The sequence below is a fragment of the Schistosoma haematobium genome, chromosome 4, assembly GCF_000699445.3.
Source record: "Schistosoma haematobium chromosome 4, whole genome shotgun sequence".
NCBI classification, from domain to species: Eukaryota; Metazoa; Platyhelminthes; class Trematoda; order Strigeidida; family Schistosomatidae; genus Schistosoma; species Schistosoma haematobium.
In genome coordinates, this window is record NC_067199.1 from 38,666,038 (window position 1) to 38,681,175 (window position 15,138).

Here is a 15,138-nt window from a genome sequence, read left to right on the forward strand (position 1 = left end):
CAATTTTGGAAAGTATGTATATTCAATAAAACATATTTTACACATGTAGTCTTGTTGTTGTTGTTGCTGTTTTTATTTGTAAATTACTGGGGATTCCTTCATTTGATGAAACAATAAACATATAATAATTTTCTATTTAATTATATTAATCTAGGTGAATAATATAGATGACGTTGTGCTGAACATTGAAAAACTAATTTATCTAATACAGATATAATTTGTAATAGACAAATTTGATTACGTTCATTCAATGTTAATTCTTTCATCAGTTGATTGTCAATTTGATTATTTTCTGAATATGAATCTATAGAGATAAAACAAAATATTTGATAATGAATTACATTACTAGACTAGTAATATAACTGAATTGTAAGTTGAATGAATAAGGATATAGGATATTTATATCAAGATACGCAATGAATCTTTATCAGTCATGATATGTGTTACTGGTGCTTAGCTACCGTCTTCTCCAATTGACAATGTATACTGATGTAAAAGTAGATAGAGGGTGGGAGACCTAAACTACGACTTAGTATAATGTGATGTTTGTGTGTAATAGTTTCGTGGTATATTATTCTATGCCTGATTCGAACTCCAAATATACTTAAAAGTGGCTTCACTGGTTTCTCTTTAGATTGGATAATCCTAGGAATTACTAGTTAGTATATAAATTCGACTGCTACACTACTTATCATACATCAGTTTATGAAGTCGTTGATCTAAACCATGTTAGTAAATCGAGACTACCACCTGATTAGTGTGAGCGTGTTAATCAATACCAGTGATTGGGGATGTTCAATAATATAGCTCGGAATTAATTTACAGTGGCGTAAGTGTATTCACTTTTTGTCTCGAAATACTTATATATATATTCTATTGTACTAATTCATTATTTTTACTCAAATCATATTGTTTATGCCTAAAGTCTTGGTACTACTATTACTACTGATACAGTTACTATTTCTACTACTCTGAAATTTATATTTACTATTTATTTCGCTGTGTTGATATAATATAAGTGCTTCCAGGTTTCCAAAGGTGGTCTAACATCAGTCGGTTCATGATCTCAATCAAAAACGTAATAATCTCCACAACCCCTATACTAGTAATCAACATGTGCTTACTAGTGACTAGCTTCGTGAGGGAATTCTCGGAGTTCTAGTGAGAAGCCGTGACCAGTGGAGCTAGTCCTTGTCGGGTAGAGACAGGTATCTACCTCAGTACAATGGAAGTTGGTCGCGCAATTTCGTGGATTAGTTGATATTAGACACTATCACCATTGGATGCCGGCTCAGTGGTCCAGTAGGTTAAGCGTTCGTGCGCGAGACCGAAGGCCCTGGGTTCGAATCCCGCGAGCGGGATCGTAGATGCGCACTGCTGAGGAGTCCCACAATAGGACGAAACGGCCGTCCAGTGCTTCCAGGTTTCCAAAGGTGGTCTAACATCAATCGGTTCATGATCTCAAGTTCTATTTTACTGATGATAGGATTACATTTTTTCAACTTATTAATCACTAACCCACGAAAAGTGTACGGCACAAAATTGAGTGCACGAACTTAAAAAAAAACTACAGAATTTTAATAATTACATTAGACATATTATCAACTTCAAATCTAAAAAAAAATAGGAAATCGATAGTTGCCAAGTTACAATTGAGAAAGATCTACAAAAAGAGGATGAATTAATTATTTGTACTTTAGATTGGGATGATTTAAGACAAGCTAAACATAAAAAGAATAAATTTTGACTATTGAACAAAGCAATTATGAATGTAAATTAAAAATTACAGTCTAAACGTTTTGTATGACGCCTATGGATATTACTACAACAACTACTGTTAAACCAGTTGAATAAAACAAAAATAAGCGAATAAATGAGTTGTAAATTTGGTATTTCAACCAAACAAAGGGAAACAAAGGAATCATACAGATGAATATAGATATATTTGGTCACAACTTGTGAAGTATATATTCCAAGGGAACTTTAGCCAACTTTTCCCATTTCTCAGTTGTTTTTACTGATGTTAAGGACTCCAACCTATTAGTTTGTACTAGCATGTATAAATTTCCAATGAATTGCCTCCATACTACCACTTGGTCACGAGTGTTTATCAACATTTATTCGAGTCCCAAGTGAACATAAACACTGGGTGGTATGTACATCCAAACGACAAGTCGCAAATAGGATAAAACTTATGTCCTAGATTGCAGTGCTAGCCACCATTTAGCGTTAATCGAGACCCTCTCGATCCCTAGATGTATACCTTCAATATTGCATATCCTCATCAACCTTAAGTTCCGTGTGTGTTACGACCGATCATAATAATTTTATATGCAACTATCTCCACTCCTATTCCGTACAACAGTAGAAATATTCTGTTGATATTATTGATGATACAGGAAGTGAAATGGAGGTCAAGGTCACATATTGATACACATACATACACACACACTACATTCAAAGTCTCAATTATACATTAGACACTAGAAAGTTATGCAAAACAAACAGACAACAACAAAATAGTTTTATTTCACATTATGATTAAACGACATTCCTTTAAAAATAAATAATAAATTAGCCCAATATTGACCGAAATATATCAACTTATTATCATTTATTCATTCCATTGGTGTTTACTTGTTCAATTTCAATTGTTGTCCTTTTTAAATAAACTAAATCTTGAACGCCGTATAATGAATGATTTATTCGTTGTATTAGAGTTTCTAATCACTAGGTACATATAAATAGTCAAAGTATGGCCAAGCACAAAGCTCGGGTAAATTCTCACATTATGGACAGCACCATAAGACGAAATAACAAAAGAATCTAAATAATATATTACCAATGATCATGGGGAAGACTGAAACATTGAAGATATGGTCCAGAACAACACAATGAAAAGATATGTATTTTAAGCAAAACAAACAATGGAACTTAAGATTTAGGGTAAAACAAAGGGTTGATGCATCTGCACTATTATGATAGATTTTAAGCCATGCCAACCAACGTCTTCAATTATTTATAGTGGTCATCGCGATATCTATCGAGCCAGCTAGTTTAAATAAGATAAGATGGTTCAGACAAACAGTCAACGGACTGGTGTTATGTTTTGTTTCGGCCACCGCTAACTTCCCTGCAAATTATTTCTACACCAGATAATATCGCTCATCAGAGTAAGTGAAAGTTAAGGAGAAGTTCTAAGTAATACTCATGAGTAAATCATATCTGTAATCTTATTCAACCTGTCATAAGTACTAAACAATATTACATCGGTAAGTGATATATATATATATATAACTACTGATAAAATTTAATTCAATTTTAATCACCAAAATGGGGATTCGAGGATAAATAACAAATGAGGTTACGTACTAATCAAAGGGTGTTAAGTATGCAGAAGAATATACCAATAATTATCGTGTTAAGTCGAATGGTGGCCTTGGACTTTAAATGTACACTCGATATTTGTTTCACTTTTTGAATATTGTACAAATGTTGTTTTCTACTTTATGGTACGATGTGGTCTGTTTGGTTGGTATATAAACAGAGTATGTCTGAAATATAATGATTCATATCTCAGAGGCTGCGACTTGCGTTCTAGATTCAACTGGCTGGGCTAGACAGGGAAGCGGGGCCAATCGGGACTCTAGGTCGTTCATTACGTGTCTTCCGTGTCACTGCTAATCGATCGGTAAATACGCTGCAGTCGACACGTTACAACAAAGGGTAAGGAAGAAAATCGTTTATGGGACAGATAATAGTCCAATTGATAAATCTGAAGAAAAGCGACAAACACAAAGGTTATGATAACACACTGAATATTAATCAAGCAAGCTTCAAGAAATGAAATTCCTCGTTTGCCTCTGATTCTAAGGTGAATTGAATTGAGGGGTGACGATTATTGAAACTTCAAAATGTCATTGAGGTCCATATCTTCTTCACAAATAATAAATGTATCAAACATTTATCTCTCCTATAAATGAAATCTTTCAATTATTGGTAGAAGAACGGGATTTTTAGATTGGCCATGAAACAATCAGTCAAGAGGGAAGCCAATGAAGAACCCATTGCGACTCCATCTGTTTGTTTATAGGAATCATCATTAAATCTAAATTGCACGTTGACAGTACATCGTAGAAGTAACTCTTTTAGATAATGTTTTGGGATACACATTAAGGTTATTGTTTTCAATATAGTCACATAAAAAACATAATGATCTCATTGGATTTCACTTCTCTTTTTACAAATGCTCCTCTCACAGAAACTATATATTTTTTATGTGACTATTGAAAACAACAACCTTGATATATGTATCCCTAAACATTATCTAAAAGGACTACTTCCACGATGTACTGTCAACGTGCAATTTAGATTTAATGATGATTCCTATAAACAAACAGATGGAGTCGCAATGGGTTCTTCATTGGCTTCCCTCTTGGTTGATTGTTCCATGGCCAATCTAGAAAATTCCGTACTTCGACCAATAATTGAAAGATTTCATTTATATAAGAGACAAATGTTTGATACATTTATTATTTGTGAAGAAGATATGAAGCTGACTGAAATTTTGAATAGTTTCAATAATTGTCACCCCTCAATTCAATTCACCTTAGAATCAGAGGCAAACGAGGAATTTCATTTCTTGAAGCTTGCTTGATTAATATTCAGTGTGTTATTATAACCTTTGTGTTTGTCGCTTTTCTTCAGATTTGTCAATTGGACTATTATCTGTCCCATAAACGATTTTCTTCCTTACCCTCATTTGTTATTTATCCTTGAATCCATTTTGGTAATGTAATCTTTTCTATCCTCCTATAGATATATATTTTCCATATCTAACTATATATACGAATGTACAGCTTAAGTGAATGATTTCATCGAAAAGAAGATTTTCTTCGCTGTATTCTCTTTTTCTTATTTAATGATACTATGGGTTATTTTAATTATCAATTTGAATCATATTACAATCGATATCACGAGTTATAAGCAGTAATAAACAAATGAACAAAAATGATTACAATAATTGTAACAGTAAATAACTAACTTCGTAATACTCAGATACCCAAGTACACAAGTTTAAATACAATCATAACCAATACATGAAACACGTGAATTATACTCATTTTATGAGAAAAATATAAAGAATCCAAGGCAGAGACAATCGATAAGGTTAAAGTGAATTCCTATTACAAAACAATTCTTAACATGGTAATGTACAGCTGCTTTATTGAATGAAATCATGATCTGCCTATTCAAGAAGACAATTATGACATACGAAAAGTAAAAGAAAAAACTGAAAATATTGACAGACAAAGTTTTATGGATTTGATAATCACAATCTATAGGATTTTATATTTTACACATCATAGACCAAAATTAGTTAGTTCAACAAACCAGTGAAAATTAGGAAGAACTAGACATAGATATTTTATTCTAGTATGAAATTACTATTAATCTCCCACAGTACACATCCAAGAACCCAATGAGAATCGAACCTAGGAGTTTTAGGTCTCTTGGAAAACGTCTAAACCTATGGATCACTCACTACTGTTGAGTCGATCAGCAAATAATAGTTTACATTTGATCTATGAAATTCAACAATCTATCCCCACAATACCTTATAATCAAAATACGGAAGCGGTAGCTCATATTCGTTTTAGCTATTGACCTGAGTAATCACAAATTCAAAATCTTTAAATAATTCACCAATTATTATGTAACCAAATATGGGAGTGGTTATGGCAAACATGTTAGTTGTTGTAGAATTACAAGATGGGTGAAACGGGATCGAATCCGTCATGGAGCACCAGTTCCTTCAAGATTACAGGCACACCTTGCTGACGAGTGTCAAGTAGTACGAAACCCGGGTCCAGGGTTTCCTGTTGACTACCTCCAACCACCATTTTAATTGCGAATATATACAATTTGGATACAAGATATTAGAATTTGGAACACTGATAAAATTAACCCAAAACCATTACATTGAACTAAAATTACAAGAAAGAAATTAATGTAAATCTATTCAATTGAACTCAAAACTACACTTACTTGCTCTTAAAGTTTCCAATTGACAAAGCATATATGATCGTGAATCATCTGACAGTGTAGAACTAATCATTAAACCAACTGATAATAGAAGACGTGCAATTATAGGCGCTAAATTTGGGAATGCACTACCCAAACGTAATAATGAAGACAAACATTCATATAATAAACTTGATCGTTCTTCTGCACTGACTACCACTAATATTTATTGTGATACAAAGTAAAGAGATAAAATTTAAAAAGAAATGATTATTATTTTTTTTTTTTTTTTTTTTTTTTTTTTTTTTTTTTTTTTTTTTTTTTTTTGTTTTTAATCAATAAAACCTTTAAAACATGGGGGGGCTGGTGGTTGTTTTTTTTTTTTTTTTTGTGGAGATTTTTAGAAATTTTCACAGATTGAACTCATGATTATTATTTTATCACATGATATTTATAACGTTTCAATGAAATGAACAATACAATAGTGATTGCGTAATTGGTTACTTAATTCATTTGTATTGGTTGTTTGAATCTTCTCATTAATGTTCAGGACTGCAACTGATCAATCTCTTTTGGCATGATCAATCCAAATGAATCAAAATTCAAGTCGTCGTGCAAGACAGTGGCTACCTAGACTCAGAAGTTAAGTGAGTAACGTGGTAGCGTTTGAAGGGTACGGTACTGGGTTTGAGTCCCGGGAGAGTTTCAACTCTGAGATGCAGGAACGTCCAACTGAAGACTCCCAAATAGAACGAAACCCACGTCCTGGATCCCAGTACTAGCTACCATCTGACTCTGTTTATAACGATTCATTGATATTTTCGATTGTTATTCATTTAGTGATCGATTGTCAGTGAATGTAACATATCGATGGTTCAGGTATAGTCTTTTGAATGGTTATTAGCTGGTAACTTCGAATCAACGATTGGTCAGCATCCTCACAGTGTACATCCTAAACTGATTTCATTTAGACATTCCTTAAAAACCAGGAAGTACTAGGGAGTTGTTTCAACATGATATAGGACTTCTCAGGAGTGTGTATTGACGACCCCACCTAAGATTTTCAGGTCATTCAATGAGTGATTAACCTTAAAATCATTGAGCCAACGTTCAATAGTTAACATGTCTAACGGCAACCAATCTGCAATAATGCTTCCTGACTTTCCGTGGTCGTTTGACTAAGATTAGCCCATGATGTAAACTATGAAGTCCAAAAACTTCCACAAGTTCACCATACTAATAATATTCAATATTCCATTCACCGTTTCAACAAACAAAATATACTCATATACAATTCAAAACATTCAATCTATTTTATAAACTTAATTTGAAGCAGTAAAGTCAACTATGCACTACAATAAATAAGACCTCACACTACACAAAACTGTAATCAATTCATTCGACAACAAATTTAGGGGAATAAATAATTAGAATGAGATGGAAATAAGCAATATTAAGAAGACTGTGAATGAATGAGGGATAAATAATTATAAAATAGTAAGCAGCTCGACAAAATATCGAGAAAACTATCATTATATTCATGTCATGGACCGATGATCTAAATTAGACCAACATGGATCAGTTAGTGATTTCAATGAAACTCAACAATTCACGACTATATATAGTTACATATATCATTATACTTGAACATGAAGAATTACGTCATCATCTAACATCTATAACAATCAGTAAGTTTGAATTTCTTCCTTCTATTTAGTTCAACAATCAGTAACTCTATGAAGTGATAAATAAAAATAAAATATTTGTAATATCCCAATGAGTAGAAAAATCAAATTCTCTGACGTTTCGTGACTCAGTGTAAGCCACTTCTTCAGAGTATAAATAACCAGATTAAATTAACCCAAGTTTAAATAGTACAAATGAACAAAGCAAGAATATTAGGTGTGATCAAACAAAAACATGTCTGACCATGTCAATGTTATGTCATTCCGGGTCAAGGTGATTTATATGAGACATGTTTGTATTCGTGTGTGTGTATGTATGGTAAGGGGTGAAAAAGATATGATCTTTGTGGTGCGAATGGATAGAATTTAATTTGTATGTACTATAATAGTGTGAAATGTGAATAGAATCAGACATAATGGCTTAGATAGATAGCCCAAGTCGGATGGATAGTGAGACCTTCTTTCCTATTGAGAGCAGTAGGATTAAGCAATATATGAAAAGCTTCAGCTACTCACATTTCTTTATAGTTGGAAAAGGCTTTTTGTATTATTTTGATGTTTTTGATATCGATTTAATGATTGTTGAAAATGGTACGAACTGATATTGACGATTTAATTTGGAGTCTTTCCAGTCCTACAAGATTATGAGGTGGTTTCTTTATGTACTTAAAATGTTCTTTGGTTCGAGATGACTATCCAATATACAAGGCATCATAATCTACACATTCTAATTTGTAGACACAATTCTGTCCTAACATAAATGAGATTTTAAGCGGATTCATTTATTTCGAAGGATATTAGTTGCTTTGTAATACACTTTGATTTTGTGTTGTATTACATAACCTTTATCATTCTAATTTCTAATTATTATTATCAGTCAGTTAAATGTAACAAACTACCAGATTGAGTTATAAATAAATAATATATTTTTAATATCCCAATGAGTAGAAAAATGAGATTTTCTGACGTTTCGTGACTTAGTGTAAGTCACTTCTTCAGAGAATAAATAACCAAATTAATCCAAGTTTTGGTTACAACTTACTCTCTGAAGAAGTGACTTACACTTAGTCACGAAACGTCAGAAAATCTAATGTTTCTGCTGATTGGGATATTACAAATATACTAGTTAATTTATAACAATCAACCTAATGCTCAATTTATTCGAAATTATCAAATCAAACCTTGGTAATGATACCTAACAGATTAGGTGCCTTATGATCATTTATCATTGGGTCATTATCGTTATCAATCAATTAACCAAATGGTCATTGTTCAACTGATTATTTCAATAGTTAAATAATAATTTCATAACAATTTGAAACAGTTAATTGTAACAATTATTACTGTCAGAGATTAGGTACGTATACAATTTTAATAATTTCAAGATGTTAAGATGGGATTAGCACGTGTGATCTAATTTTAACTCCATGTGATTTTCTGTCCAGTATTACGTTTGTTTTTAATTAATCGTGTCACTTGATTAGTATAATATTATTATTTTATATTAATTTTATGCGGCTTTCGTTCATTATAATAAGTAGTATGACTTTTATATTTATGCGTACTTGTGTATTTCTTCGGCTTCGGTTAGCAAAGCCCGCGAATACTCGAGAGTGGGGAGAGTCAACTCTCCTTCTCGAAATGCTCTCACATGGCCACGCGTATATAGTATCTGCCAGGGAATTCCTACTCACTGCCTTCTCGTGGTGGGGTGTTGTTTACAAAATTAAGAGGACGAAAAGCGAATGTCTGGCGGTTGATGGACATGGAGAGTCCATCTAGAGGAGTTGGAAAACCCTGATTCCAAACCAATGGTGCACATAGGCTCCATGATCCTGTGGGAACAAATATAGTATGAACCTAGTGTTGGTCACCGGCTACCATGGGACTGCACCTCCTGACGTTGCCCCAATGCCTTGTGGATCAGACCTTTAGGTCAAAGGCTCGGGATGTGGCCCCCTAAGAAACCCACCTGCTCCGGTTTGGGCATCCAGGCACTATCCCATCCCTCACATAAATCGAATGATTTATGTATCGCATATGTATTTGGTGCCTTCTTGTACCAATGTTTATGTGTTTAAATAGATAAATAGATCAATAAAATCCATGGATTAACTCATTAAATATCAACGACGTCTGTATTTGAATTAGTATTTAACTCAGAAGTTGTTGTACTTTTGAAGAGGTCAATAAAATCTTCATCTCCTATCGGTTTTTTGGTTCCTCCCTTACGTCGAACAAATATCTCTACAGCTCTACACTAATAATGTGCTCACTAGTGAATCGCCAAAAGAGAAAATTTTCAAAGTTCTAATGAGAAGCCGCAATCCATAGATCTAAACCATGTCGGGTGTGGAGAAGGTATGCACTGCAGAAAATGGAAGTTAGTCACGAACTATCGTGAACTGATTTAAGTTAGACTTGTACATCATTGGATCCCCAGGCTCTAGAGGTTAAGTGTTAACGTGCGAAACCGAAGGTCCTGTATTTCGACTCCTACTTTGTGAAGGGTCGTGTGTGAATATTGCTGAGGAGTCCCACACTAGGACAATATGGTCATCTAGTGCTTCCGATGATCGTTAAACTTAGATCGATTCCCATATTTCAGTGTCCTCCTATTTCAAGTGGTAATTTCTCGTGTTTATGCGAAGAAAAATGTAAATTACTGAATAAATTGAGTTTTGTATGTAAGTTAACTTAATTTGTCAGTTAATTCACATAGAAAAAAGGGAAGTAAAACAAAAAAAATGAAAATTTGGATTAAAAGAAAAGCCGAAATAATAAACAATAATGGGCGAATGCAAAGAAAGAGAACAACAACAACACAATAATTCAAAACAAACAAATGAAGTCACTTAGTGAAATAATTTACATTAAAATAATAAATTAAGACCTGGAATTTGTATTTAAACCACAGTAATCGACCGACTACTGAGACAAATTAAATTCATTAAAGATTCCTAATTACAATATACAAACTAGAAATAAATTTTTTTTGAAGTTAGCGAAACAACAACAACAACAAGAAAAAGAGAAAGAAAACGAAACCAAAAACGATATATTTACATTCCATTCTACTATTATCCATAGAGATGTAACACACTAAAAGATGTTGTAACATGAGACTGATATTATAAATCAGAAGAGAAATGGATTTTGTTTTTTTGGCTATAAGATATCATTGCAATATATACAGATAGAAACACATATGGATCACAAATGTGAAACGATCTAATGAATACAATAGCTGAATAGTGTAACTAATATGAGCTCAGTTAGGTGAATTATATTTACCTATTACCTGCTACTCTAAAAGTACCCGATATAAATCAATGACTTCTATATTATTTATAACTAACAGATTGTTAATATCACCTCTAGCCTGTGACATATTGATTATACGATTTGATAGAGAATTTAAATTAGCTCATTTTAATGCGTTTATCAATGTGAACGTATTTTTTATTAAAATTGTAATCGCATGTATTGATTATATTATATATTGATATTTTTTTTTAGTTTTCGTCATGAACTGGCCTTCGTCAGACTAGCACCATAGAGAATAAGGAAGAATTGGAGAGCTATTTCTCAATAGTGTAGTGTTCTTTATTAATGTGTATTTATGATTCTACTGAGCATAGAACCAGGGAATTTTAAGTCTCCCAGCAACTGCTCAGCCTTTAGAACACTGAATTGACATCCAATCGTTTACATTACTAACTTTAATCAACTCGAGATATTGCTCAACCATCTTACAATAGCATTAGCAAGTAAGTGCATCACATCCGACAAGATTGAACTCCACTAGTCATGATTTCTCATAAGAACTTAGGTAATTGAGTCTCTAAATTAGTCACAAACAGGTAAACATTATGGAAGCACACTGCACCATACTATGATGAAATAGTTATATTGAGTGCTTCTTGGCTCTCAACGATTGTCTAACTTGGTTCGAATTCGTGATGTGAACCTAGGAAAAATGGAACAACTGTCTCCGCAAATCCCTCCATATCAATAATAGTCTTTTCATAATTAAACTTATCATACTCTACAGATAAATAACAATAGATCATAAGAGAAGTACTTATATATTATGATTCTAACATTAAAATTTTTTATACACAAACCTGTCAAAAAGTGATATAATGAATCAATCATAAAAGCAGCACGATCCAGTGTCGCTTGAATATTATAATGTTGGGCTAGATGTGAAACTAAATCCAAGCAGAATACCTTAGAGAGAAAATGAAAAAAAAAGACCAAAAGAATGAATGTGAAGAAGAGCACTAGAAAGAGATTATGACAAGGTTATAAATAATAAAAAAACATCAAATATTTGGATTAAATTGCAGCTTTAGAGATAGGAAATGGAAGATGGCTGCTGCTAGTCAATGAGTTAAAGTTTATTTCTAACTTCTTCAGGCATAATAGCTATCGTGGAATGCGCTTCTCTCCCTCTAAATACAAGCTGCTACTTCAGGACTGGTCTGCGTCAACACCTGAACTAAGGATAGGGAGTGAAGTAGTCGAACGCGTTGACAACTTCACTTATCTTGGAAGTCTGATCAGCCCTAATGGGTTGGTGTCCTACGAAATCTCAGGACGGATTCAGAAAGCTCGCTTGGCCTTTACCAACTTACGTCACCTGTGACGAAGGCGAGATATTCGTCTATCAATAAAAGGACGAGTATACTGCGCGGCAGTCCGTTCTGTTTTACTTTACGGCAGCGAAACATAGCCATTAAGAGTAGAAGACACTCGTAAGCTACTAGTATTTGACCACAGATGCCTTAGAAATATTGCTGGCGTCTGCTGGTATCACCGGGTAAGTAATAGTGAGGTTAGACGCAGGGTATTAGGGAATGATGGTAAATCAGTTGATGAAGTTGTGAATATTCATCGACTGAGATGGTTGGGCCACGTGTTACGTATGCCCGAACACCGATTACCACGACGTCCAATGCTAACCGGTGTTCGGGATGGTTGGAAGAAAGTTAGGGGCGGCCAAACCAAAAAGTGACATCAGTGCTTGAAGTCACTAACTTCTAGTCTGAGCCATGTTGGTAGATGCAGACTACTTGGTTGGGGTCCGCGTGACTATCGTAACCAATGGTTGGAGACTCTTGGTGACATGGCTTGGAATCGATCACAATGGCATCGGTGTATACGCTCTCTGTCTTCCCTTAAACTAAGAGATTAAAATCGCTTCATATCTTTCATTCCACGGACTAATTCTTTTTTCCTGTACTATATCATGTGTAATATTTCTTTTATATATTGCTACCATTGAAGTGACTACTTCTATGAATCCGGTATTCATCTTGTTGTGCTAATGAGTGAAGTGTGGCAACTTGGACCGATGCATATGTTTCTGGTCCTACGTTGTAGTTGACTGACTGATAGCTATTGTTACGTGGTTGGAGGTACTCGGCAGGAAGTCCTAGATATAAGTTTCGTGCTAGTTGACAATTTTCACCGAGGCCTACTTGTAGTATTGAAGGCATTGATGTTTTTTGTGACAATCGAGTCCGGCTTTACAGTTTGAGACGTTAATACTCAGCTGTTCGGTAACGTCATCAATTTCCCTCAATATTGCAAGTAGATCTTGCTGATGAGCGTTAACTAGCACAATACTTTTGTCTAAGGTGTCCTACCGACTACCTCTAACCATGAACTTACACATGAACATGACGCGTGCAATTTCAAGTCACTTATATTCGATCAATAAAGTTCGATTAGCACCAAAGGAACATGATACTGGTCGCTATGTAAACTTACTACTGTGTCAGAACTACAAATACAATACAATTGTTTAGCACAGAATAAGAGGAGTAGCATTAGATGATGAGTGGGATCACACTTGAGTTAGAGGAGCGTTCAGAAGTATATATCACCATCCATGGGGTGCTTACGACAGTTAGACTGCAAAGAAACATAATCCAACCAATATAAACTTTTATAAATATCACAATTTAACGTTCCTCATACTCTCCTCCCAAGTTCTCATTATACAACAGTATAGTATCCTATCTGATCCAATCAATATATCTTATTAAATCTCCCCTATCGGTTGTAAGTACCTGAAGAGAATACATGATGATATACACTTATGTTATTCCTATTTCATATCTTATTGTTTCCATTGAATTTATTTCTCATAATTCATAATTCAAAAAAAGAAAAACAATTTTATCATATGAGTTTAGATATGATTAGGTGCATAAAATCTACCATCATCACTATTTAAAAATTTCATCTAGAGTACAAATATGTAATGACATAATCATTCATTAATTCAGACAGATAAATCATGATAATAAATGAGGCTAATAGCTTTCATGTTAATATATATTTGTGAATATAAACATGTTAAAGGTTACGGTTTAAAAAAAAACACGTCTAGGGCAGAAGGTTAAGCATAAACAAAATAGATTATTAGAATGTATGCTATGCAATGGTTCAATTTGTCACACTATGATTAACACAGAGAGATGGAATCATTAAGACATCGTAGAATAAGAATAAGTTTTTTTACTTATTCTACTTCACTGTTACCATATTTAATAGAATTTTATTATGACTATCTTGCCCCCGAATGCCCTGGTACGGCAGAGGGTGGGAAGAGTCCTCTCTCCCCCTCGAAATACTCTCATATGGTCACGTGGATACAACCACCACCTTCTCGTGGCGGGCGTGTTATTTACGAGATTGAGAGAACGAAAAGCGAATGTCCGCTCCTTAGACAGGGTTGGTGGATACGGAGAGTCCACCTAAGGGGGTTGGAAAACCCTGATTCGAAACCAATGGTGCAAATGGGTTCTAGGATCCCGAAGGAAAAAATGGCAATGATTGAGATCATGAACCGATTGATGCTAGACCACTGTCGGAAACCTGGAAGCACATGATGGTTGTTTCGTCCTATTATGGGGCTCCTCAGCAGTGCGCGTCCAAGATACCACTCTCGGGATTCGAACCCACGGCCTTCAATCTCGCGCGCGAACGCTACAAACCCTGACTACATTTAGTGCGCAGACCTCAGACACAATATTTTTTACGTGTTAACAGAGCTCGGTCAAACTTTATGGACTAATCCTACATCTTGATTTGGTCGCTTCTAGGACGACAAATATCAAGACATTGAAAACAGTAAAGTGAAGAAATATTGATACGACGATTTCATTTTGGAAACGGCACACATAACAGAATATTGTACATAAGTTTCCTTTACGGATCCTTCATACAATGTTGAGTTATCACTGGTCATAGACGATCGAAAATGTTAATAAAAGCACATAAAACATCAAAACCAATATTCTTATTAAAAAACGGGAAACAGAACTATCAGTGAAGCCGGTACCGTTCGAGTCCCGAAGCGAACATCAACTCTGCGATGTAGGTACATCCAGCTGAAGGGTCACAAACAGGACGA

General features: G+C 34.3%; 1 protein-coding gene across 2 annotated transcripts in view; it reads right to left on the bottom strand.

Moving 5' to 3' along the window:
* MS3_00008022 (uncharacterized protein) overlaps nucleotides 1-15,138 on the bottom strand; it is a 107,696-nt gene continuing 92,558 nt past the window's right edge. Inside the window, exons 18-20 of one of the 2 annotated variants that reach the window (XM_051216360.1) lie at nucleotides 11,837-11,942; nucleotides 6,049-6,243; nucleotides 1-304 (exon numbers count right to left, since the gene is read on the bottom strand). In XM_051216360.1, the coding sequence (XP_051066939.1) occupies nucleotides 141-304; nucleotides 6,049-6,243; nucleotides 11,837-11,942 (465 nt within the window). In that variant the 3' untranslated portion in view covers nucleotides 1-140. The remainder of the gene's footprint in view (nucleotides 305-6,048; nucleotides 6,244-11,836; nucleotides 11,943-15,138) is intronic. The other variant, XM_051216359.1, reaches the window with a different exon arrangement.